We start from the raw sequence: 23,546 nt of genomic DNA, 5'->3' as shown, positions 1-23,546 counted from the left end.
AGCATATGACTGTAGATAAATGTTACCCCGCTTTACCAACGGAGTCGGATAAGAAGGAAGAGCCAGTTGAGGATCCCTTAATGTCTTATCTCATGAAGTCGCCACCTCCGTACGTACAGGGTACCGCAGCTCCTGTGGTCCCTGCCGTACCTGTTCTTCCACCTATTCCTCCTCCGCCTGTTCCTCAACCTGCACCCGTTCTTCCGACTGTTCCTGCTCCTTTGCCTGTTGCTATCCCTACTGCTCCTCCGCTTCCACACACTCCTGTTCCCGCTACTGCTCCTGCTACTGCTCCTGTTTTGTTAACCCCTGCTGTTGCTACTGTTTCTACTCCTTCTCTTGTTAGTCCTGTATCGTATGCTTCTCCCTCTACTCGTAGTCGCAATTCTCCTCTTGCGGCTAGCTTCTTTCATTCGCTCGGACCTGTTCATGGGTCCGCTGGTTCCGATGGTCCTCAGAGACGTAGTCAGCTTCCTGGAAACAGAGAACGCGTTGCGCTATATAATATGGCGATGGGTTGGATGGTAAATCCTGTTAGATGTCCGCCCCGTGTTGTCCTCGAAACATTCTGTCAATTCAATGTGCCAACCCAGAGATATGTGTTTAATGAAATGTGTAAGTTCCTTTATGATCAAATAGTGGCCGATGCGTCTGACGAGGTGCTCGCCGCTCTGTCTGATCTCCAGCTTCAGTTCGCTAACGGGCTGATAGTGGATACCAACGTTCGACGTGCTGTTGAACGATTGCTATCTCTTCGTCCGGCTCCAATCCCTCATGCATTGTTTGTTGAGGATATTGAAAAACAACCAGACGAGTCTGGCCAATACCCTATGCGGGAAGTTCCACCAGTGTGGATGCCAGGCGATGCTGCTGCTATTCCTATTGTTCCACCGCATTTCCAGAGAGTTTGGATACATCTCCCATGGAAAAGATCGGAAGTGTTGCAGGTGAAGCAATCTTTGCCTGACCCTCGCAAAAATCCTGCAGGGTATTACAAAGAATTATCGCAGCTCGTAGATGCTACGATAATGAATCTCGCCGATATCGACATGTTGTTTGGCAATGTCGTACCGCAACCGGTATGGGCTAAGATTCGCCAGGAAGATCACGCAAACGAACTAGGTGGTGATTGGGCGGCCATTGTAGCGGCAGATGGGTTGCAAGTTGGTGGCGCTAAGCCTGAACAGTTGATTGCTGCTCTTCCGCAAAGAATAATAACATTAATGAAAACTCTTATGCCAGCCATGAAGGTGAATTGGGACAAGTTGTCAGCCTGTAAGCAGAAGAAAGATGAGAGTGTTTCCGACTTCTTTACGAGGTTTGAGGAGGCATTCATTGACCATAGTGGACAGGATATGGGTACCGAGGGTGGTCAGAGATTGTTTGTGGACAAATTTGTTTCAAATTTATTGCCCGATTTGAGCAATAAATTGAGAAATTCGGAAAGCGCATGGGCCGTTTCTACTTCGGCTCAGATATTGGCTACGGCACAATACTATGAGAATAGAGAGAAAGAAGAGATTGACCGTGCTGATAAAAAGACGAAAGAGCTAAAAACTAAAGTGTTGTTGCAACAAGCGTATCCTCCGCGGTCAAATCAGAATAATTCACAACAGAATAGGTCACAGCCACAATCAAACAGATCCCAAACCCGTAACGATTCCTCCTCCCAACGATCCTCGTTAGGGTACAATCAATGTGCTTATTGTAGACAGGAGGGACACATTAAATTCAATTGCCCTGTTTTAAACGAACGTAATAGTGGTAACTCAACTAGAGGAGGTCGTGGTGGTTCACAGCAAACTTCCCGTGGTAGAGGTCGTGGTGCTCAGAATGATCGCTCAGACAACTCGTCTAATTCTAATAATTGTTTCGATCAACGTGGATCATCGCAAGGACGATCTGCGCAGTACAATGTAGACGATTACTACGTCGATCAGGGGACTGACGACAGTAATTACTAGGACAGCCATAGACAAGGAGAGGGAGTGGTATCAGTTCCGGTTGATCAGAGAGGGCCTTACGTCGCAGTTGCTACATCGGGCGTCGTTGAGCCTTTTCTGTTGGACACTGGTGCAGCGAAAAGTTCTATCATGCATTCGAAACTCCCTGGCGCACCTTTGTCTGGCTTAACAAATGTTTCCGTTGGATTCTCTGGCGCCCCCGTTAGCAATCCAGTTTCTCGCCCTGTGCCCCTTCAAATTGGGCCACGTGAGCTAGAAGCTCCGTTGATTTTGACTACGGGTTGTGGTGAAAATCTTTTGGGCCTGGATTTGCTTAGACGTTTGTACGCAACTTTGTATTGTTCTCCTGCGGGTGTAAAGCTTACGTTAGGAGAGAGGGTTGTCTCTCCTATGTATTTGTCCCTCGATAAGCTCCCACCGGAATTGAGTTCTCTTCCTGCGTCTTTGTGGGCAACAGGTCCGAATGACGTGGGCCTGCTTGATATCTCCCCTTATGTTGTTCAGTTGAAATCTAATGTACGGTTGCCACGTATTCCCCAATATCGTATCTCCCTTGATGGTGAACGAGCACTGTTGGCGATCATCTATGATTTGATCGAGAAAGATGTTATTGAGGAGACTCGGGGAAACGTGTGCAACAGCCCTGTGCTGCCCATTCTTAAACGTACTGATCCTTCAAAACCGCCTGTTTATCGCTTTGTTATCGATTTACGGGAGGTAAATAAAATTGTGGTTCCTCAATTTCCTGTTGTGCCTGACATCACGGCGCTACTGACTCTGATTCCAGCTTCTGCATCATGGTTTTCGGTGATTGATTTGAAAAATGCGTTTTTCAGCATCCCGATTGCCGAAGAGAGCAGGGACCTTTTCGGTTTCTCTCTCGGTGGACGCAGCTTCCGGTTCAAACGCGCTCCTCAGGGCTACTGTGAAAGTCCATCTATTTACAGTCAAGCCTTGAAGGGTCAACTGGATGCATTTAGGTTGCCGGTTGGCGCGGCTTTGATCCAATACGTCGACGACTTATTGGTGGCCGCTGATACTCAGGACATTTGCAAGATTGCTACGGTGTCGTTGCTGCAACATCTCTGTGAGTTACATCACAAGGTGTCACCTTCTAAACTCCAATATTGTTGTCCAGAAGTAACCTATCTAGGTCACTTATTGTCAAAGGAGGGAAGGAGATTGACCCCAGAGAGAATTGCAGCGATTGCGCGAATGGCTGTGCCAAAAACCCAAAGAGATGTGCGTGCCTTTCTAGGTATCACGTCGTACTGCAGGCAATGGATTCCTAATTTTTCATTGCTAGCGAAACCATTGGTGGCTCTTACGTGCAAGGATGTTTCAACTCCTTTACCATGGACGGAAGAATGTCAGAAAAGTTTTTCTGAACTGCGTGATTCATTGTGTTCGGCTCCTGTGTTAGGTACCCCTGATTACAGTAAGCCGTTTACGTTATATGTTCACGAGAGGGAAGGTTGTGCTTTGAGTGTCTTAACGCAACCTTTTGGTGGTAAGCAACGTCCATGTGCATATTTTTCCTCGACCTTGGACCCAGTAGCTAGAGCATTGCCGAGTTGTTTACGAGCAACAGCGGCAGCTGCGGTCTCCATCCGACAATCAGCAGGATTGGTCATGGATAATATGCTTACGGTGATGGTTCCGCATGCAGTCGATACTCTTTTGAATCGAACGAAAACTCAGCACTTGACGAGTGCGAGGTTGTCTGGGTACGAATTGACGCTTTTGGCAAGCCACATTCAGATAAAACGTTGTAACGTTCTGAACCCGGCAACTTTGTTACCAATTAGCACAGAGTCAGATGAAGTAGCAGAACATGACTGCTACTTGAGGACTGAAGAGGAAACGAAAGGTCGAGTGGACCTTAAAAACACCCCATTGGAAGATCCGGATGGCACTTTGTATGTGGATGGGTCATGTTTTAAGTTGCCGAATGGCGATGTGACTACTGCTTATGCTGTTGTAACATTGAATACTGTTGTTGAGACTGCAAGGTTGAATCAGAATTCTGCCCAAGCTGCGGAGCTGATTGCTCTTACTAGAGCGTGTGTGTTGGCGAAAGGGAAACGTGTGAATGTTTTTACCGACAGTCAATACGCGTTTGGTGTTGCTCACAGTTTTGGACGATTGTGGAGAGAGAGAGGTTTCTTGACGTCGCACGGTACGAAGATACAGCATGGCCAGCTTGTGAATGATCTTTTGGATGCATTGACTCTGCCTACGCAAGTTGCGATTGTTAAATGTAGTGCGCATCGTAAGGTGACGGATGATGTTGGTCGTGGTAATGCGTTTGCGGATGAGACTGCTAAGGAGACTGCCCGGAACCTTAGCACTCGAATGTATGTGACGAGTTCGGTTAGGTGGCCTACAGAATCGAGTATGTGTGAGGACACTATCGAGAGTGTGAAAGCAATTCAGAATGAGGCCACCGAGACTGAAAAGACGAAGTGGAAAGAAAGTACGGGAAAGTTGGATGCGAATGGTTGTTGGATTGATTTGTCGGATCAGAAAAGATGGTTGTTGCCTGATGCGTATGTGCTGGCCGTTGTGACAATGGCGCATGGGTTAGCACATATTAGCGCGAAAGGTATTTGTAAGTTGCTGGCTCCTGTGTGGAAGAATGATGGCATTACAAAATGTGCTGAACGTCTGGTGAAGAATTGTATGGTGTGCATAATGTACAATCCTGGCAAAGGAACCCCAACTCCCCCTGGCAGTTTTGCTCCTCCTTCGTATCCCTTTGAGGTGATTCAATTGGACTTCATCCATATGGAGCGATGCAATAACCTGAAATACGTTTTAGTTGTGGTTTGCGCATTTTCCCGATGGATCGAGGCCTATCCCCTCAAAGACAATACTGCTTTGTCTACTGCGAAAATCCTACTGAAGGAATACTTTCCTCGGTATGGAATGCCTAGAGTCGTGTGGTCAGATAACGGAAGTGAGTTTGTTGGAAGTGTGATGAAGAGTGTGTGTAAGGGCCTTGGAATTAATCAGAAATTCCACAGCGCCAATCATCCCCAGTCAGCTGGATTGGTTGAAGGGTACAACGGCACCCTTAAACTAAAGCTAGCAAAGATTCAGGCTACGACTGGTCTTTCGTGGCCTGACGCTTTGCCTTTAGCACTACTGTCAACTAGGGCGACTGTACACTCCCGAGTAGGGCTTAGTCCCTATGAAATAGTGTTCGGCCGTCCTGCGAATGTGTGGGGGGTTCCTAGGCCAGGAATGTTTTCTGATCTTGAGTACCCAATGTTGATTGATTATCTACATGACTTGACTGCTAAACTGAGGTTAATTCACCAACAGGTTTACGACTCATTGCCGACGCAGACAGAGGGTCCAGGCCACTAGCTCCAGCCCGGAGACTGGGTGGTGACACGGAACTTTTCACGCAAAAATAACCTGGACCCGAGGTTCACCGGACCCTATCAAGTGCTCCTGGCCACGAGGACTGCCGTTCGTCTTGAGGGACGTAAAAATTGGGTGCATGCTACGCACACCAAACGAGTCCCCATCCCTTTGCCGGCAGACCCGTGGGTAAGGAGAGGCATTGCGTCATCTGAAGCAGAAACATTGTCGGCGTTTGTGCCTTTTAGCGACGCACAGCTTGTTGAAGAATCCTCAGCGCAGCAGAAAGACACTGTTGAACAATTGGCATCAAAAGACTCAAGACCAGAACACTCAACTGATCAGCAGGACGCTGTCTCTTCAACGGATCCTCTGTTCGACGAGCAGACACGTCCTGGGAAAACTCGATACTTTTTGCGATCACGCACTAAGGACAAATAAAAAGATCTCGTCTTGCTGTATTGACAACTGCATTATCCCGTTTTCCGTGATCAGTTTTGAACTTTCGTATCATTGTAATTATTTCTGTACATATATTGAGCTTCATTCCTTGTACCTTTTTGCCTTTACAGCTGAGAGACTTTGCTTTTGCATACATATATTGTGCATTGAAGGCCGTAGGGCCGCGCGCGTACTTCCTTCTGGACAGTAGGTCTTGACGCTAGGTCAAAGGCCGTCGGTTCCTAGGAACTCCTAGGGATTGACTATTGCTGCACAGAACGAAGTGCGTCAAGAAACGTTGCGGACGGTCGTAGGGAATGGCATTCTCGAAGCTGAATGATTTGGAGGGAGCTCAAGTCCATAGATTCAAGCTGCAGCAACTCAGTCGTACCAAATGTTTTATATTCCAACTGTTTGTATTGTTTTTGACTGCTTCTGCATTATTGGTGGGTGGGGTGTATTACACGATGTCTTACTTCTTACCTGCTACACCTACTCCTACTCCTTACCCTAATCTTACCTCTACTGCTTCTCCCCATTCCTTTCACATGTTACCGGAACACGAGCAGGCTAGACGTGTAGAATTCCGCAACAATTCCTTTATTCAGCTCCTCCATCAGCATCAGTTAGTGGTTAACACTACCAATTGTTGGGTGTGTGGGTTGATGCCACATACTACAGATAAGGGAATTCCATATCTGGTGTTACCGTATAGTTCCCAAGGGTCGGCTCGAGCATTCCAAACAATGTTTCGAAGCGCACTGGGTTTCCACCCCATTCGAGAACCACGTTCCCCCTACTCTGGTCCTACCTCGTATCAAAAACCTTTGTCGATAGCAATAGAGGATTTAGATAGTGAGATCTATGATCCTTCGCTTATTCCCGAAGAAGAGGTACAGGCCTATAGGGTCCTAAGTAGAGGTGAATATAGTGTGTTCACTAGCGAGAAGCAGCTTAAAAGCTCGCCTCCGATATGGGTCGTACCCCACACTGGTAATTTTTGTCTTATGGGTCGTGGCCGAAGATCGCAAGCCCGACTTGGAGCAAGTGCTTGCACTGAAAATTACATTCTGCCGATGTCCTCGTCCCCTGTGTTCCTGGCTGCCAAGGGTACATACTTTATCTGTTATGATCGTGCATACACATGGTTGCCCGCTGACTTCATGGGCTCATGTTTTATTGCAAATCTGTTGCCTCCGACGTTCACTGTAGATGCCGATTATCATAAGACTAGAGTTGTACGAGGCGTAATTAGCGAAGAGGATACTGCCGGTCAAGAGGCAGGAGACTTTTTCAAGGGTTTCCTCCCGTTTTGGGGACCTATGGTCAATAGTAGGAACCTGAGACAGTTGACTCGGGTGGTAGAATCAACAGCTAATATTACTGCCAGTGCCCTTGGTAATATCACCACAGAACTTCAGGCGGAGAGACTTATGACGTTACAAAACCGTATGGTTTTAGATGTCATCTTAGCAGATCGAGGTGGGGTATGTAAGGTGATCCATTCGAGCTGCTGCATTTTCATTCCAGATAATGCTCCTACTGTCTATCAAGCCATCTCGAGGTTGCATAAGATCTCCGAATCCATACACGTGGATGTAGGGGATTGGACGCTACTTGGATGGTTTTGGGGCCTGATGTCGACTTGGGGTTGGAAAATTCTGATGATCATCGGAGTCGTTGTAGTGTTCCTGTTCACGTGTTGCCTTTGTGTGCAGTGTGGTCCTGCCTTATGTGGCCTCTGTGCTACAACGTGTATGAGACAACCATCTGTTACCAAGGGGACTCGGTTGGACAGAGCTATGCTACAGCAACATCTCGATGGTCTGATGAATATTGAATATGATTCTGACTAGTGCTTGCCTACATGAGGGCAAAAGGAGCGTCTGAGGTTCCGTGACAATCGTAAGTGGTGTTTTCGACTCGCACGAATATAGTCGAGTCTGGTATCTATGAACCGCAAATGACGAGTTTAGTAAGTGCGCGCAGTTTCGCTGTGCTAACTTAAACCGTTCGTTTGTTATGTGGGTTTTTCATCTGTACCCACAGGTTCCATCTTAGATACGGCATCCATTTTGTCTCTTGCCCTCAAGTAGCCAGCGAACGGACGATGTCCGCTTCGCGACCCTGGAACTCCCAAGATATTTGCGGAAGACACATGTTCTTTGTGAGTGTCTTTATGACGAGGGGGTTGCTACTGTAAGGCAGATGACGCCGCTCGAGGCTCATCTTGCTGCACGGACTTATTGTCTCAGCCGTGCATCTCATTAGGCACGTCCCTTTGATGCCTGTATCTCGTGTTTCCCGTTACCTCCCCTTTTACACCCTTTCCGATCTCCCCACTGTCTCCGTCTTCCTCTACACCTGTCCTTGTTCCTATTTCGATCTGTTTTACTGCTGATTGGAATTTGCTAATGGTGGGAAGATGGGTTTTTACAGTTGGGAACCGCCAAATGTTTCCGCACTTATGTTCCGGACCTCATGTGTTTCAAAGTGACCAAAGTGACCCCTCTGGGGGATAATTGTGGGAACCGGGTTGTAAACTTTTGTGTTCAATGTTATCCTATGGGTAAAAACTGTATAAAAGGAGCGATCCACCGAACCAATTTGAAGCAGTCTCCCCAAGTTGCACATGGTGTACTTGTCGTGATCTCTGTGTTCCCTGCAGCAAATAAACCTTGAATCTTTGACGTCGAAGGAAGTGTCCCGTGTCTCTGTGATTCGTACGCCGGAGCAGGTTACCCACGAAGGTTTCAGGTCTTGTGCCCTGGCACCGCTGGGTCTTAAAGAACCCAGTCCTTCAGTGGGGGGCTCTGTGTGTGCGTGGGGGGGCTGTGTGTGTGCGTGGGGGGCTCTGTGTGTGCGTGGGGGGGCTCTGTGTGTGCGTGGGGGGGGCTGTGTGTGTGCGTGGGGGGGGCTGTGTGTGTGCGTGGGGGGGCTCTGTGTGTGTGGGGGGGCTCTGTGTGTGTGGGGGGGCTCTGTGTGTGTGGGGGGGCTCTGTGTGTGTGGGGGGCTCTGTGTGGGGGGGCTCTGAGTGTGTGGGGGGGCTCTGAGTGAGTGGGGGGCTCTGAGTGAGTGGGGGGATCTGAGTGAGTGGGGGGATCTGAGTGAGTGGGGGGGGCTCGCTGTGAGTGGGGGGCTCGCTGTGAGTGGGGGGCTCTGTGTGAGCGGGGGGCTCTGTGTGATTGGGGGGGGCTCTGTGTGATTGGGGGGGGCTCTGTGTGATTGGGGGGGGCTCTGTGTGAGTGGGGGGGGGGCTCTGTGTGTGTGTGTGACTGATTCCATATGCATAACTCGGGGGGGGGGGGTGATTCAGAGGACACGGCCAGGGCTCTGGACCTGTGTGGGCTCTGTGTGTGTGTGATTGGCTCTGTATGTGTGGGGCTCTGTGTGTGTGTGGCTGTGTGTGTGTAGGGCTCTGTGTGTGTGGGGGGGGCTCTGTGTGTGTGTGTGGCTTTGTGTGTGTGGGGGGGCTCTGTGTGTGTGGGGGGGCTCTGTGTGTGGGGGGCTTTTTGTGTGGGGAGGGCTCTGTGTGTGTGTCTTTGTGTGTGTGGGGGGGTTTTGTGTGTGTGGGGGGGTTTTGTGTGTGTGTGGGGCTCTGTGTGTGTGGCTGTGTGTGTGTGGCTGTGTGTGTGTGTGGCTGTGTGTGTGTGGATCTGTGTGTGTGTGGATCTGTGTGTGTGTGGATCTGTGTGTGTGTGGATCTGTGTGTGTGTGGATCTGTGTGTGTGTGGATCTGTGTGTGTGCGCGTGTGGATCTGTGTGTGTGCGCGTGTGGATCTGTGTGTGTGCGCGTGTGGCTCTGTGTGTGGGTGGCTCTGTGTGTGGGTGGCTCTGTGTGTGGGTGGCTCTGTGTGTGGGTGGCTCTGTGTGTGGGTGGCTCTGTGTGTGGGTGGCTCTGTGTGTGGGTGGCTCTGTGTGTGGGTGGCTCTGTGTGTGGGTGGCTCTGTGTGTGGGTGGCTCTGTGTGTGGGTGTGGCTCTGTGTGTGGGTGTGGCTCTGTGTGTGGGTGTGGCTCTGTGTGTGGGTGTGGCTCTGTGTGTGGGTGTGGCTCTGTGTGTGGGTGTGGCTCTGTGTGGGTGTGGCTCTGTGTGGGTGTGGCTCTGTGTGGGTGTGGCTCTGTGTGTTTGTGTGTGGCATTTGCGAGAGATTAAGCTATTGGCGTTGTAAATGACAATGCCATTTATTTATCGGTTTTCTAAACCAACACATACATGAAAATTGTCATTTACAATGCCAATAACTCTAACTTTTGCAAAGGCGAGACCGTTGCATAGTAAGTGCTTGTCTTTTTGTACACTGGTATTTATAGAGTACTTATGTCTATACTACTGTTCTATGGTTGTTTGTGTCTATATGGAATAGGTCTCTTATTCTTCCCTATACAGGAGTCTCGGACAATGTTTACTGTGTGTAAGTTTGTTGCTTGGCACTGTTTTATGATAAAGCAATCTATTCCAGGTTTTATTCTATATATTGATATCTGAAGCTTATTTAGAAATTATTGCTCCTGGAGCTGATCAAGGAACTTTTTTGACTTGATCTGAATAAAATCAGTAACTTGTTAGCATTAGTGATCATTTTGAAATATGTATTTTTCTATGTTTGCAGCTACATTGTCCCACCCCGTTCTGTACATCTCCGCCCTGATGAAGGTGTCGCCCCGGCTGGGGAAACACACTGAAACGCGCGTCGGCGTTGTTCGTCTGGGGGCAGTTGGACTAAGTTCATCTCCACCCCTATGATGATTTGTTTCCATCTCGTCATCTAAATCATCGTGTGGCTGCTATGTACTTTTTGATATTCTGTGCACCTGCTGTGTGAATTATGTTGAATTTTGGAATGCATGATGGTATGAGTGTGATGTATGAACTTGATGTGTGGGACTGTATTTATTGAGGTTTGTTCCTTTTAAAATTGTGTGGTCTGATATTTATTATGTTTGTTGCTGAATTAAAGAAAATATCTTCTCTATAATAAAATTACTATATATTTGTATTTTTTGATATGATTATTTTATTTAGCCCTTGTCTGCTCCGGTGTTATTTAATCAGTTAAAGGACCTCTTAGCTGGGCCTTGCTTGAAATTACTTGGCAGGTACTCTTTTGCCTTTGGAATCACAGGGGTGTTCTGTTATCAGGACGGTGAGCTGATATTTGAGAACTCTCAAGCACAACACAATGAAAAACTTAGATAAGTTTTGGACAGATTCAAAGAGTAGGGCCTTACAGTAAGGAAAGACAAATGTAAACTTCAACGTACTGAAGTAAACTATCTTGGACATAAATTAAATTATGAAGGGGTACAACCAAAAGCAGATCTGGTTAACACACTAATGAACAAATGCCACAAATGAACAAATTGTTGAAACACACAGTAATCTTTGAGTTGGATGGGCATTAAAGATGTTAAGAATGCTTGGACCACCACTGCAATGTAATCATTACAACAGATGCCAGTTCAAAAGGGCTAGAGGCTGTACTTCCACAAGAAAGTGGAAAAGGTGAGGAAATTATTGCATTTGCCTCATGAGCACTTAAGCAATCTGAGGTCAACTATTCTGTAATCGAAAAAGATGTACTGCCACTGTACTGGGTGCTAAACAAATTCAAGAACTTTATCTGGGGCTGTGTTCAAGTTAAGAACAGACCACAATCCACTTAAGGAGGTATTTACAAAAAAGGCTGGAGGCAAATTCCAGTAGAATTAAATAAAAGGTAATTAATCTCGAAGAGTACACATTTAACGTAGAATGTATTCCTGGTACACGGAATGTTGCAGCAGATTGTTTTTACTGATTGGTTGATGCCACAGAAATTGAAAAGAAAATCTGTGATAATCATAGTGAGGCTATAGAATTGAACAAAGAAAATGTGAGTGAACGATCGCCGAAGGGGTGGTTGAGGAGGAAGATTGGAAAAAAGATTTAGAAACAGATCCCATTCTAAGTAAAGTATGGGATTTGCTAATCCAGGGCTGGAATAGTGTGGAAAAGAATGAAGAGTGGCAAGAGAAGAATTATCAGAACTAGACGGATGCCTTTTCAGAGGCACAAAATTGATACCTCCTGAAGTGCTCCGGAAAAAAATGATTGCTTGTTTTTTTGCTGAAGCCCAGATTGCCTTCATGTGCTATATCAAAGGTTGAGTTTAGACTTTTGGCGGTCAGGGATGTATGTACTGGTTGATAGAGAGATACGGAATTGCACAGCCTGTTCCACCAGTGACAAGGTAGCAAAATTGCACACTCCACCCATGCAGCCAGTGTTGCACCCTACCTGAAGGTCCCTGGATGGATTTAGCAATGATATCACTGGGCCAGTGACAGAAAAAAGGAATTCCCCATACATTCTAGTTTTAGTCAACTTATATTCTAGATGGCCAGAAATCAAATGTGTATCCAACATCAGCTCGACCTCAGTTACAAACTTCCTGGTAAGGTCTTAAAAACAAATAAAAAATTAACACACGAGGGACTACCAAGCACCCTTTTAACTGAAATGGTGTTCAGTTATGCTCCCGGGAAAAAAAGGAATTTATGAAATGTAATGGAATAACACACAAACATAGTGCCCTCTATCACCTAGAACCCAATGGGGTAGTAGAAATATTTAACAAAACACTCAAAGTGGGCATTCAGCTGACAAGAACAAATGGGTTGAACTGAAAAGATGAGGTTTGGAAGCCAATAGAGGCTTATCGCTTAACTCGCCATCAGTCAACAACAGGTATGACTGGCTCCCTTTGAGTTGTTAGAGGTCAGGAAACTCAATTCTAGACTGGTACCGGGGTGGATGAAGAGGAAGAAAGGTTGGGTGAAGGAAAATGTAGGGCAACAGTGGAGGAAAAAGGAGTTGTGGGAAGCTCGCAAAGAGAGGTTTGACGAATTACATACAAACAAAGTTATTGAGTTTAAAGTGGGTGATTGGGTAAGAGTGAAAGCTCCAACTGGCAACAAACAGTGGTCAAAATTTGCTGAACCCAAAAAAAGCAAAGCCTTTTCTCAATACGGTCAAGACACAGAATGGTAGAACATAGAATCTGATGAGGGTGGGGGAAAATTACAGGCCTGGACATAATGGAGAGACACGTGAAAACAACAGTGAAGGAAGGACAGAGTGGGCATACGAATGACAGTCCTGTGTTACATTAGGGGAAAACCCTGTGGTTTGGGTCAGATCAAGTGGATGGGTGACTCCCACCTCCGTTGTTTCTTAAAAGAATACTTAATCAAGTCATAAAGCGAGAGTTATCACATGGTTAACTTCCCCTTATCTTTGTAAATGTAATGTGGTACTCCTGTCTAATTTTAACTCTGTGAAGCCATGAATGAAAATCCTTACAAATGCGTAATTCACTGTTGTGTTTGTATGCTTTCTGGGGTTGGAACCTGAGAAAAATATCTTTTGTGAAAAAAGGAAGATGTGTGGTATCCGTCTGTCGCTCATGTCACTTGGTCTGCAGAAGATACCAGAACACCGTAGATGAGACAATAAGTTCTAGGAACCTGCGCACTCCTGAAAAGGCAGCTAGTATGCTGTGGCTGAGGTGTAGGGAATAAACATAATCCTTCTCCTCACTCTCTGGTCTGCTTATTGAATAATCATTTTATCTTGCATTGGGCACAGCTCCCTTCACAGGCCCACTCCCAATGAGATACAGCCCCTTTCTCCCTCCTCATCCTCTTTAAACCATTCACCACTGATCGCCTGGGGCACACGATCACTTGAGAATGAGTCGTGAACATCATTCTCTTTGGGAAAGAGGATTTTCCTTTGGGTTGCATGGGTCACAGTTGTTTAGGGCAGCTGGCTCATTATTGTGCTGTTATAGAGCCAAAACAATCCTTAAAAAACAAATAAAGAAGAAAGCCATCCTAATAAGTGTGACCTCATGCCCATCGATATTGATCATGTACATAAAGCTAGTACGGGTGGAAACCTACTATAACTCTTTAGAGTAAATGGAGCATAAATTTTAGTAGTCACCTAGAGACTCAAAGTGGATATCAAAATACATATGTTAAGTAAAAAGTTATTTTAAGTCCGTTTCTGTTACGCTATAAAAAATTGTTATGAATGTTTTGCATTTTTGAAAAGCATACTCTGGGTGCGAAATATGTGGTGTCTAGGATGCTGGTGGATTGTAATTAACTGGAAAAGGGTTGTGCAATATAGCAACACTACTGTCACATTAGCGAGATACTAATAAATGGGAAATATAATTTCAACACAAAGACAGAACAACCACCAATCAACTGGAGGCCAAAAGCAACATTATGAAACGGAAATAAATAGTTTTCCAGACGTTTCTACATACAAATGAAAGTAAACAATATAGCATTTACAGGAGCCATTCAGAAAAGGAAAAAAAACAGCCAGGAGCAGACCGCCTTTTAGACACACAAGAGGTCATTAATAGAAAGCCTGCATAAAAACAGAAAAGGCAGACTGTATAAATGCATTTAACTCGCTGGTCACAACAAGAAATCTAGGTACAGTAGACTCTGCAATACCTTTTTCGTAGGCCTACAAAATGGACTTAGACATGGATGCATTTACTTATCAACTGTCAATATCACCAATAGTTGCTGTTAACAGGCCAGCCATACCTATGAAACCAAAAGCTAAGCAAAGAAAAGCAGTCTGTCACATACAATGATTGTCAGCCACACATACAAACCAGTTCAGGAAAAGGGAGTCGGAATGCCTTCAGTTCATGACAGCGGCAACATGTATTCTACTGGTTACAGGAACAATTAAAACCTAAAGGAAAGCCTACGACCCCTCCGCACACACAAATAGAGTGAATGGCAATCGTCCTTCTTCTAACAAATAACCAGAAGTCAACATTAAGTTTGGTATGTTATGTCTCTTCTAATATAGCACTGGTGTGCATGTTTATAGGGCTTCGTAGCTCTGAACAAAAGGACAAAACAGACAGAACAATAGTTGGCTGTTTAAAAGACACAAGCAGGAGAAAAGTCAAGTTGTCAAGTGTACGTGAGAAATATTGACAATTCTTCAAAATGCAGGGATGGGAAGGAGAGACATCTCAAAACACGTAGTGAATTTTTGGCAATGGATATGTAAAAAATGTCAATGAATGATTGGATTAATAATTTTTAAAAGCTACGGGAAGTAATTGGAAAATATCAAGGAAAATGTACATCAATTTAAATAATGAAAAAGTCGACATGGATCCAGTAATCTGCAGATGTGTGTAGAGTAATTATTTTTTTACAAATTCTACGTGAATGGGCATTTACTCCTCTTCAGTGCACCCCTGTCAGTGGACGTTTCTCACAACAATCTTGGCAAACACTAGTAGACAAGCCAAGCAGAATGGAAACAGCGGTCTCTGTCACACTAGAGACATACAGGTGCTTTTCGCTAAAATGGTACAGAAACGAACGACAGGAGGTTACCCTTAAACCCAGTTGAGGCCAAGTGGTTATTATATATAGCAAGCAACAATGTCTCAACAGGCACTATTTAAAGACAATTATAGACAAAATGCACATAAATTGCAAAAAAGAACGAGAGCGCAAAGTAAGATAAAGACAAGAATAACACTCTGTTACACTAAATGTATTTATAACCTGTACAGTCTTGTGCACAATAGTGCTCGTGCAAAGCAAGGTGAACGGCGCAGGTGACCAGTGCAAAAATATAATGAAAGAGCGGCATGGGAAGGACAAGGTAGTCAAAATATATAAAAGACTTTTGTGGTGCCAAATCATTATCAAAGAAATCAAATGAGATAAACGATTGTCGAGGACCACAAAAGTTGCACCCAAAATTACGATTTCGACCTGTATTCATTTCAGGTCATCTTCAGGACCGGGTTAAAGGATTTTAGAGAGTGGTAGTGCTGGAAATCAAGTCCAGGAGGCAAGATGAGCAGCACCTTAGAGTTAGTGTGCTGAGGGGATGGCTGGTTGAGGCGGAGGACGGGCAGAGTCAGTGGCATAATTGACTTTAGGCACCCTCCCAGGAGTGTGAGGGTGCGGCTTAGAAGAAGAGTGAGGCCACAAACAGGATAAGCAAAGGCTTCGGTTGTTATGAAGGAGCAAGCATTGTAACCAAAATAGGACTGGCAAGATAAAGTTGGGCAGCTAAAGAGAGGGAAGTACTGGCAACGAAGGATCTGATACTTATATGGGTACCATTCAGGCAGAAATCATGGAGGTGCAACACAAGAATCCTAAATGTGGAGTGCAATCACACAAAAGGACTCACTTTTTTGTGCCTTTTTGCCATCCACTTGTCCCAGCTGCTCAGCATTTCCAACCATTTTGACTCTCTATGGCGCAGCACTTCCAATGGGAGCTCAGCAAGCCTATGGAGAAACAACAGACCAGGTTAGCCCAAACCATCTTCCAAGATACAGTCTGACCCAGATCATGCTTTCGCATTGAGGGAATATTCCTGAACATCACGTCTGATGAGAAAGAACTGACTAAAACGTGCAAGGACATCAAGTTAAATGTTGTACAACCCTGCAAAGCAGTACTAAAACCTTTGATAAGTCACGGACCATGGATGAGTATCAGATCTTGAAACCCTGTGTAATCTGATTTGTCTAAAAAGGTGGCAGTAAAAGGAATAATGAACCTCATTTCTTCTAAACATAAAACTATGCATTGTTTTCCCTCCCCTCAACTGCTGCGCAATAGAAGGCTTACAGTTGACAAATCAATGTGAAGTTACTACATATCTGTGACTAAATACATAGCTTTGAGCATTACACTGAAACATCTGGCAACTGCATGTCCCAAAACGAGCTTTTACTAACTCGGGTCATTTTAAACGCTTCAAGCTAAGAGATGGCCTCTACATCTCACAGCTTCCATTTTTGTGTATATTTCTATAAAATACGCAGAAAAAAATACAGTAAACTTGTGATTTACAATGCTTCTGTGGTCCTTTTTCAGGATCTGAGTTCATAAACTCTCCTACAACATGCAGAATGGAAGATCGGAAATACTTTAAATATACATTCATGAGTAAATTTGGCAAAAAAAACTGCAATATTCTTCATCAGTTCAAATAAACGAGCGGATATGTTGGGGATTAATTACATTCCAACTAAATTCATCACAATGAGACAAGTATCACTGGGAACCTGAATTAAATAGGACTAATATTCCAATAGATAAAAATATTAATCATGCCAATCAAAAATGAGATTTTAGAGACCCCACAATCCCAAAATACACATCTGTACAATTTTACATAAAGCAATAAACACAAAACACAACTCAGGCAAATACATATAAGTGTTCTACAACATTAAAAATTGCTCTAGTGACCCTCTCAAACAATTGACACTAAAGGTGCCTCAATAGCAAGTCCATTTCAAAGTCCGTCTAAGAGGTAGTCAATCTGACCAGGAGAAATACCCTTGATTTATTTCCTCTTCGTCATCCCAATACATTGTAACATTTTAATTCATTTTTTGAAGACTCCTCCACAGAAAAGTAATATTAAGGAGAGATCAACAGCGTATAGGGGAATTTTGAGGGGGGGGTGGGCGGGGGCACCCAAGGGAGGGAACAACACAGGGGTACAGGGTGATATTTGGCTGGGAGAGAATCAAACAGGGGAAAGAGGGCGGAAAAACATATGTCATTGACTGTTTAACCAGAAAGAAAATAGTAGTTCAGTAAAGGTACGCAGTGAAAGGATACATGTCAGCCAATCAAAAGGATGGTAGAGGACTGGCTTTGCTCAGGGAAGGATCAAGCATAAGAAGATGAAGGCAAACCAGTGTAGAAGCAAGCAAATCAGAGTGAAAATAAAGCCTACCAATGGTAAGCAAGACCTAAAAAGGGGGATGCAAAACATTTTTGATTTACTAACAGCTTTGGCAACATATTTATTTATTTTAGTGTTTTATAGAGCGCGAAGTTGACTCGTTAGGGTATCCGAGCGCTTTACAGGAACAAAACAGTATACAATAGGTTTGAAGTGACAAAAGTGCACAATAGTATAGGAAGGGACAGGTTGCTGGGTACATAAGGGATAGAGGGTACGTATGTACATTATACGTATTACTCGTGGCAATAGTCTCAAAAGTGTACAATAGGGTTGGAGGTGGTGGGGTGCTGGGTACATAAAGGATAGAGGATACAAATGTACATTTTGCATTATAAATTTACTCGTAGGGATCGTCGCAGATTTTGTATACAAAATATACTGCACCAGTCCCCTACGTAGGGCAATACCAAGAGGAAAGCCATGCGGATTATCACGCATAGAATAGATCCTTCTGCACCTGAACAACGCCTGCCAAGAACTACAGTGGCCATAAAAGTAGAAATTGAGCAAATAAATGCGGGAATATCACATTTGTTTTTAGCAAAGGAGTCTCAAAGTGTAATGGAAAGTGGGAGGTGTCAATCGTAAGTAAAAATATGGACATGGCAATCGACTGAAGAGAACAAGATATGAAAAGAGGTCAATCGAAGCAAAGTACGTTGGTGTACCCTTCAGAACTAGAACTAGGGGTGGGCAATGAACTTCACTCTGCCAGCGGAGTTTTGCCAGTTCCGAAGAACTCCACTGCGCAGACTGGAGTTTTTTCTCCCCCGCGACTCACCAATATCAAGTTGGCAAGCGCGAGCGAGGAAAATCATATGTTAGACCGCCTAACGGCAAGATTTCTCAATGCAGGCGGTTGCGGCAGGTCGCTACTGCTCGCATTGAGAAACCTGCCGCTCGAGTTGGGGAAGCTGCCGAGAACCTGATCTGCATAAAAGTGTGCAGAGACTTTGCAGGTTTAGCCTGCTCTTGCTTTTCTCAGTTTCATGCAGGTGCATTGGGAGGTCAAAGTAGTGTTAATATGAAGATCAATTTGGTAAATGTTAACAGCTGTAGGTTTCTATTGGTTATTTCAAGTTTGAACCAACAAATCAAAGAAAGGGAGGCGCAAAGGTAATTCAGGGGCAGTAAAAATAGAATTCACTTATAACTTTTTCGCTGTTAATTAAATCTGCATGTAATCTGGCAGGCAGCAAATTATGCCCACTGCAAAGCAAGGCAGGCCCTGCATCTAACCTCCCACTGTGCAAAGCCAGAGTGGATGGGCACAGGAGCCCCTCACATGCCATACCCAGCATAGAATGGGTCCTGGGGAATGTGGTGCAACATAAAAAAAATTAAAAAGATATTCACTATAAAAAAAAACATAAGAGTAAGTTATGGTCCAGCGAACACAAAACCGAAAATCCACTAAATCCGCTAGTTACTGGGTGCAATGCACAACACTCATGTTACCGCCATCCTCAGAACAACATTTAGATGATTGCATATTAAAAAAAAAGCATGAGCTATAGCTAACTTAACTTTTACAAATAACCAAAATGTTAGGAAAAAGCATTGGAAAAGCCAATAGATCCGGCATTTTATGCCAGCCAGTCAGAGAGACAGAGAGAGACGAAAGACAGAGAGAGAAGAGAGACGAAGAGAGTAGAGGAAGAAAGACGTGGAGAGAAAAAGAGAACGCATTAAATAGAAGGAAAAGGAAAAAAGGAAAGGAGAGAAAGAACAGAGAACGAAAGGAGAGAAAGAAAAAAGGAAAATAACTTAATACAGAAAAGTTTCTAATGGACACAATCTGATCTGGTATGCTGGAAGGCAGCAGCAGCCAGAAAGGCAAAACACTCCAAAAGGAATTTACAAAAGCAGTGGCAGGATATGGGGTCTGATAAAAATGGAATGTGCATCAGAAGCTCCCTGCTATCACATCAGGCCCGCAAAAGCAACACTAAAGTAATTATAAAGTAAAAACAAAACACAGGCACTGAAGGGAACTAGCTTGTATACAGATGTGCTACTTCTGAGAGAGCAATTTGCAGTCACTCAAAGTGAACTTAACCAGTGGCTTAAGGAGGTTGACCCACTGCGCCATGCTCTATGCTGTAGTGGGCTGAAGCAAAATGTAAATGGCACGGCAATAAACCAATGGATGAAGAGGTGGCGAAAGCCCCCCTGTGTAAGTATATAATACATATTGTAGTTAAATCAAAAAGGTCTTGGCTAATCCAAGATCTAATTATAAGCTCAGGGTCTACCATAACCTGGTAAGAAAGATGTAGGGAAACCCAGAAAGAATCTTAGAAACATATCATGAAAAAGATGATGCGAAGAGAGAAGCAAATGTAAGTAGGGAATAGGGGACTGTGGATGGGGAAGAAAAGAATATTAGAGTAAATAAGGAAAAGGGGCTTCACCATCTGGGGTGGAGGGGTGTTTAATGGGTGTCTGGGGTGGGAAGATGGGATGAGGCCTAAATAAGAGGAGACAATGAGAGGTTCATGGGGAGACGTCACCAAAGAAAATTAGAAAGGGGAGGGGGAACAAAGGATGGGCCCCCTTAAAAAGGAGATGGTAGAATGGGGAGGAGGTTAAAGGGGAGGGAAGGCCCCATCTGTACGAAATAGGGTAGTAGTCAGTGAAAATCCAACCTGGAAGGAAAAAAAGTTGCAAAGAAGGGCATTCGCAGGTTGGCTTGATCAGCTGAGTGAAAGGCATTCTAGGTAAAACTTTGGTCATAAAAGATTCATCAAAACCGGTTTCTTCAGGTTGGTATCTGCTCTAAAACACTTCTAACTACTTATTATGGAGTAAGAATGGGGATGGCTAGTTGTGAAACATGGAGGCTCGGACTTGCCCAGCCACCAAGCCCTACTTCATTAATAGGACAGTGGATAAATATTTGAAGCAGCTTCAGGAAAAAATATATTTCAGTAGGTGGAGGGCGTGCTAGGGTATGAATGGAAAAACAATGAGACTGTTTGTGGGGGATTCCCCTTAAAGAGGAATGGGGGTCGATGATCATTTGCAATTCGATGCAGTCGTCAAACACATGCAGTTTCTCAAGAATGGTAACGGGCTCCACCCTCCTCTTTTATACCTTATCGGTTAGGCTGCGAAGAACTACGAACTAAGGAAGGACCCCCCTTAGGACTAGATGTTGATCTAGTTGCACTCAGACAGGGCGGCAGTGACTACGTAATAACAGAGCGTCATCCTTAAGCTACTTTCTTCTTGCCTCGTATGGAAGTCTTTTGAAGAAAGACCTACAGTAAACTCATTCGTAAGCTGCTACAGTTACACAAATACATGTGCAGTTGTGTTCTTAGTACAATGGAGACATGTAATATCGCATAGCCTTACGGCTCACAGTGTGCGCCTAGGATTCCACCGGCATCATTTGTAGCTGAACACAGACACCACATTAAGGTGCGCCCGTACACGCTGAAATACGGCGGCAGGGTGGGGGCCAAGACTAGTGGCCTGCTCTGGTTTAAGGACAGGCTCCTCGAATGTTCTACGGGTGATTAACATGATCACCCCTGTACAGAGATCTGGGCCGAAATCCATCGTTTTTTGCTCACTGTGCCATTCCAGTTATACCAATAAATGTGATTGGAGGAGAGCACCCCCACCCTGATCATTCAAAAGACGCAAATCAACGCCTGTAACAAGAAATCACAAAACCAACCATCACCTTAGATGTACTCTAGGCTATTATTGTGTCCGGAAGGATCACGTGCTTTATTACAGTGTCTCTTCCCTTACATTTCACGTCATGTCAATGGTGGAATTAAAGCAGCAATCGACGTATGAAGCAGGTTAACACCGAAAATGAATTCATCACGTTAGCAGTCCGTAGATGGGAGCGGTGCAAGCTTATGTGCATCCATGTGACAGTTCGGAACATTCAGAAATATTTCACCACCTACCAAAGTTAGAGGAAAACAAGGTACTGGAAGACAAAGGAACTGTCCAGAAAAATTGAGAAACTGGGGCCTAACAGAACACGTCTGACCAGAGCATAAACTGCGACACCAACCCTTTCTGCAGAGGTCATCCTTCTGTTACACACTGTCCACAGCTAACAGTGCAAGTAGCGAAGCACTTTTCCTCTCGAGGTACAAACGTGGACTTCGACCACCGTTTTGTACAAAAGCCCAAACAATTGTTAAATTCGTGTTAGCTGGAGCTGCACAATAACTGCTGGTGTCACTCCCCTTCCTACTCCAATCAGAATACCTGTTGCGACAAGCAGGGAATTCTGCACGTGGCCTGGGACACGAGTCCGTACATGTTCACTCAGTGGCAGTATTAGATTCCAAGCTGCCTACTGCCTCGGCACCCGAAACCTGTGTTTTCATGCCTCACGAGGATTTCCATAAACAAATCTACTTTACGTCCACACCCATCTTCAGTGTCAGGCTGGCTTCCCAAAATGGCATCTGGATCAATTTGCATGCCACGTTCCCCTAGGACTTCCGTGAGATTTACATAAACTTGTTTGGTTACTAGGTTACGTGAGTTCCCATTGACAGCCAAGAATAAAGCCGCCAGACTGGATCCTCCAGGTACAGGCTTCAACCCAGGCCTGAGCATTGAGCAGTGTGCAGATCCAACTCTCCCTGGATCCGGGGCCGCGAGTGACTGCACTCCATTAGAAGCTCCCCGGACCAAGGGACAGCAGTCAGACTGCACTTCATTAGCAGATCCCTGGACAGAGCCAAGAGTCAGACTGCACTTCATTAGCAGATCCCTGGACAGAGCCAAGAGTCAGACTGCACAGCAGATCCCTGGACCCAGAGCCACGAGTCAGACTGCACTGCATTGGCAGATCCCTGGACCCAGAGCCACGAGTCAGACTGCACTCCATTAGCAGATCCCTGGACCAAGAGCCACGAGTCAGACTGCACTCCATTAGCAGATCCCTGGACCCAGAGCCACGAGTCAGACTGCACTCCATTGGCAGATCCCTGGACCCAGAGCCACGAGTCAGACTGCACTCCATTGGCAGATCCCTGGACCCAGAGCCACGAGTCAGACTGCACTCCATTAGCAGATCCCTGGACCCAGAGCCACGAGTCAGACTGCACTCCATTGGCAGATCCCTGGACCCAGAGCCACGAGTCAGACTGCACTCCATTAGCAGATCCCTGGACCCAGAGCCACGAGTCAGACTGCACTCCATTAGCAGATCCCTGAACCCAGAGCCACGAGTCAGACTGCACTCCATTAGCAGATCCCTGGACCCAGAGCCACGAGTCAGACTGCACTCCATTGGCAGATCCCTGGACCCAGAGCCACGAGTCAGACTGCACTCCATTAGCAGATCCCTGGACCCAGAGCCACGAGTCAGACTGCACTCCATTAGCAGATCCCTGGACCCAGAGCCACGAGTCAGACTGCACTCCATTAGCAGATCTCTGGACCCAGAGCCACGAGTCAGACTGCACTCCATTGGCAGATCTTTGGACCCAGAGCCACGATTCAGACTGCACTCCATTAGCAGATCCCTGTACCCAGAGCCACGAATCAGACTGCACTCCATTGGCAGATCCCTGGACCATGGGCAAGAAGTCAAACTGCACTCCATTAGTAGCTCCATAGACCCAGGGCTGCGATTCTGAGTGGACTACATTAGCAGCTCCCTGGAACCAGGGCTGCCAGTCTGACTGCACTCCATTAGATTCTCCCCGGACCAAGGGCCAACAGTCCGACTAAACTTCATTAGCAGCTCCCTGGACAGAGAGCCAAGAGTCAGACTGCACTCTATTAGCAGATCCCTGGACCCAGAGCCACGAGTCAGACTGCACTCCATTGGCAGATCCCTGGACCCAGAGCCACGAGTCAGACTGCACTCCATTGGCAGATCCCTGGACCCAGAGCCACGAGTCAGACTGCACTCCATTGGCAGATCCCTGGACCCAGAGCCACGAGTCAGACTGCACTCCATT

General features: G+C 45.5%; 1 protein-coding gene across 1 annotated transcript in view; it reads right to left on the bottom strand.

Annotated features, from left to right (window-relative positions):
• TBC1D10A (TBC1 domain family member 10A) overlaps positions 1-23,546 on the bottom strand; it is a 434,628-nt gene that overhangs the window by 291,089 nt on the left and 119,993 nt on the right. The window contains exon 2 of the mRNA XM_086943207.1: positions 16,015-16,114. Coding sequence (XP_086799333.1) covers positions 16,015-16,114 — 100 coding nt within the window. The remainder of the gene's footprint in view (positions 1-16,014; positions 16,115-23,546) is intronic.

Source organism: Lissotriton vulgaris, chromosome 11 (assembly GCF_964263255.1).
Source record: "Lissotriton vulgaris chromosome 11, aLisVul1.2, whole genome shotgun sequence".
Lineage (NCBI taxonomy): Eukaryota > Metazoa > Chordata > Amphibia > Caudata > Salamandridae > Lissotriton > Lissotriton vulgaris.
The sequence above is the reverse complement of the archived record's forward strand: the minus strand, read 5'-3'. Positions and strand labels throughout refer to the sequence as shown.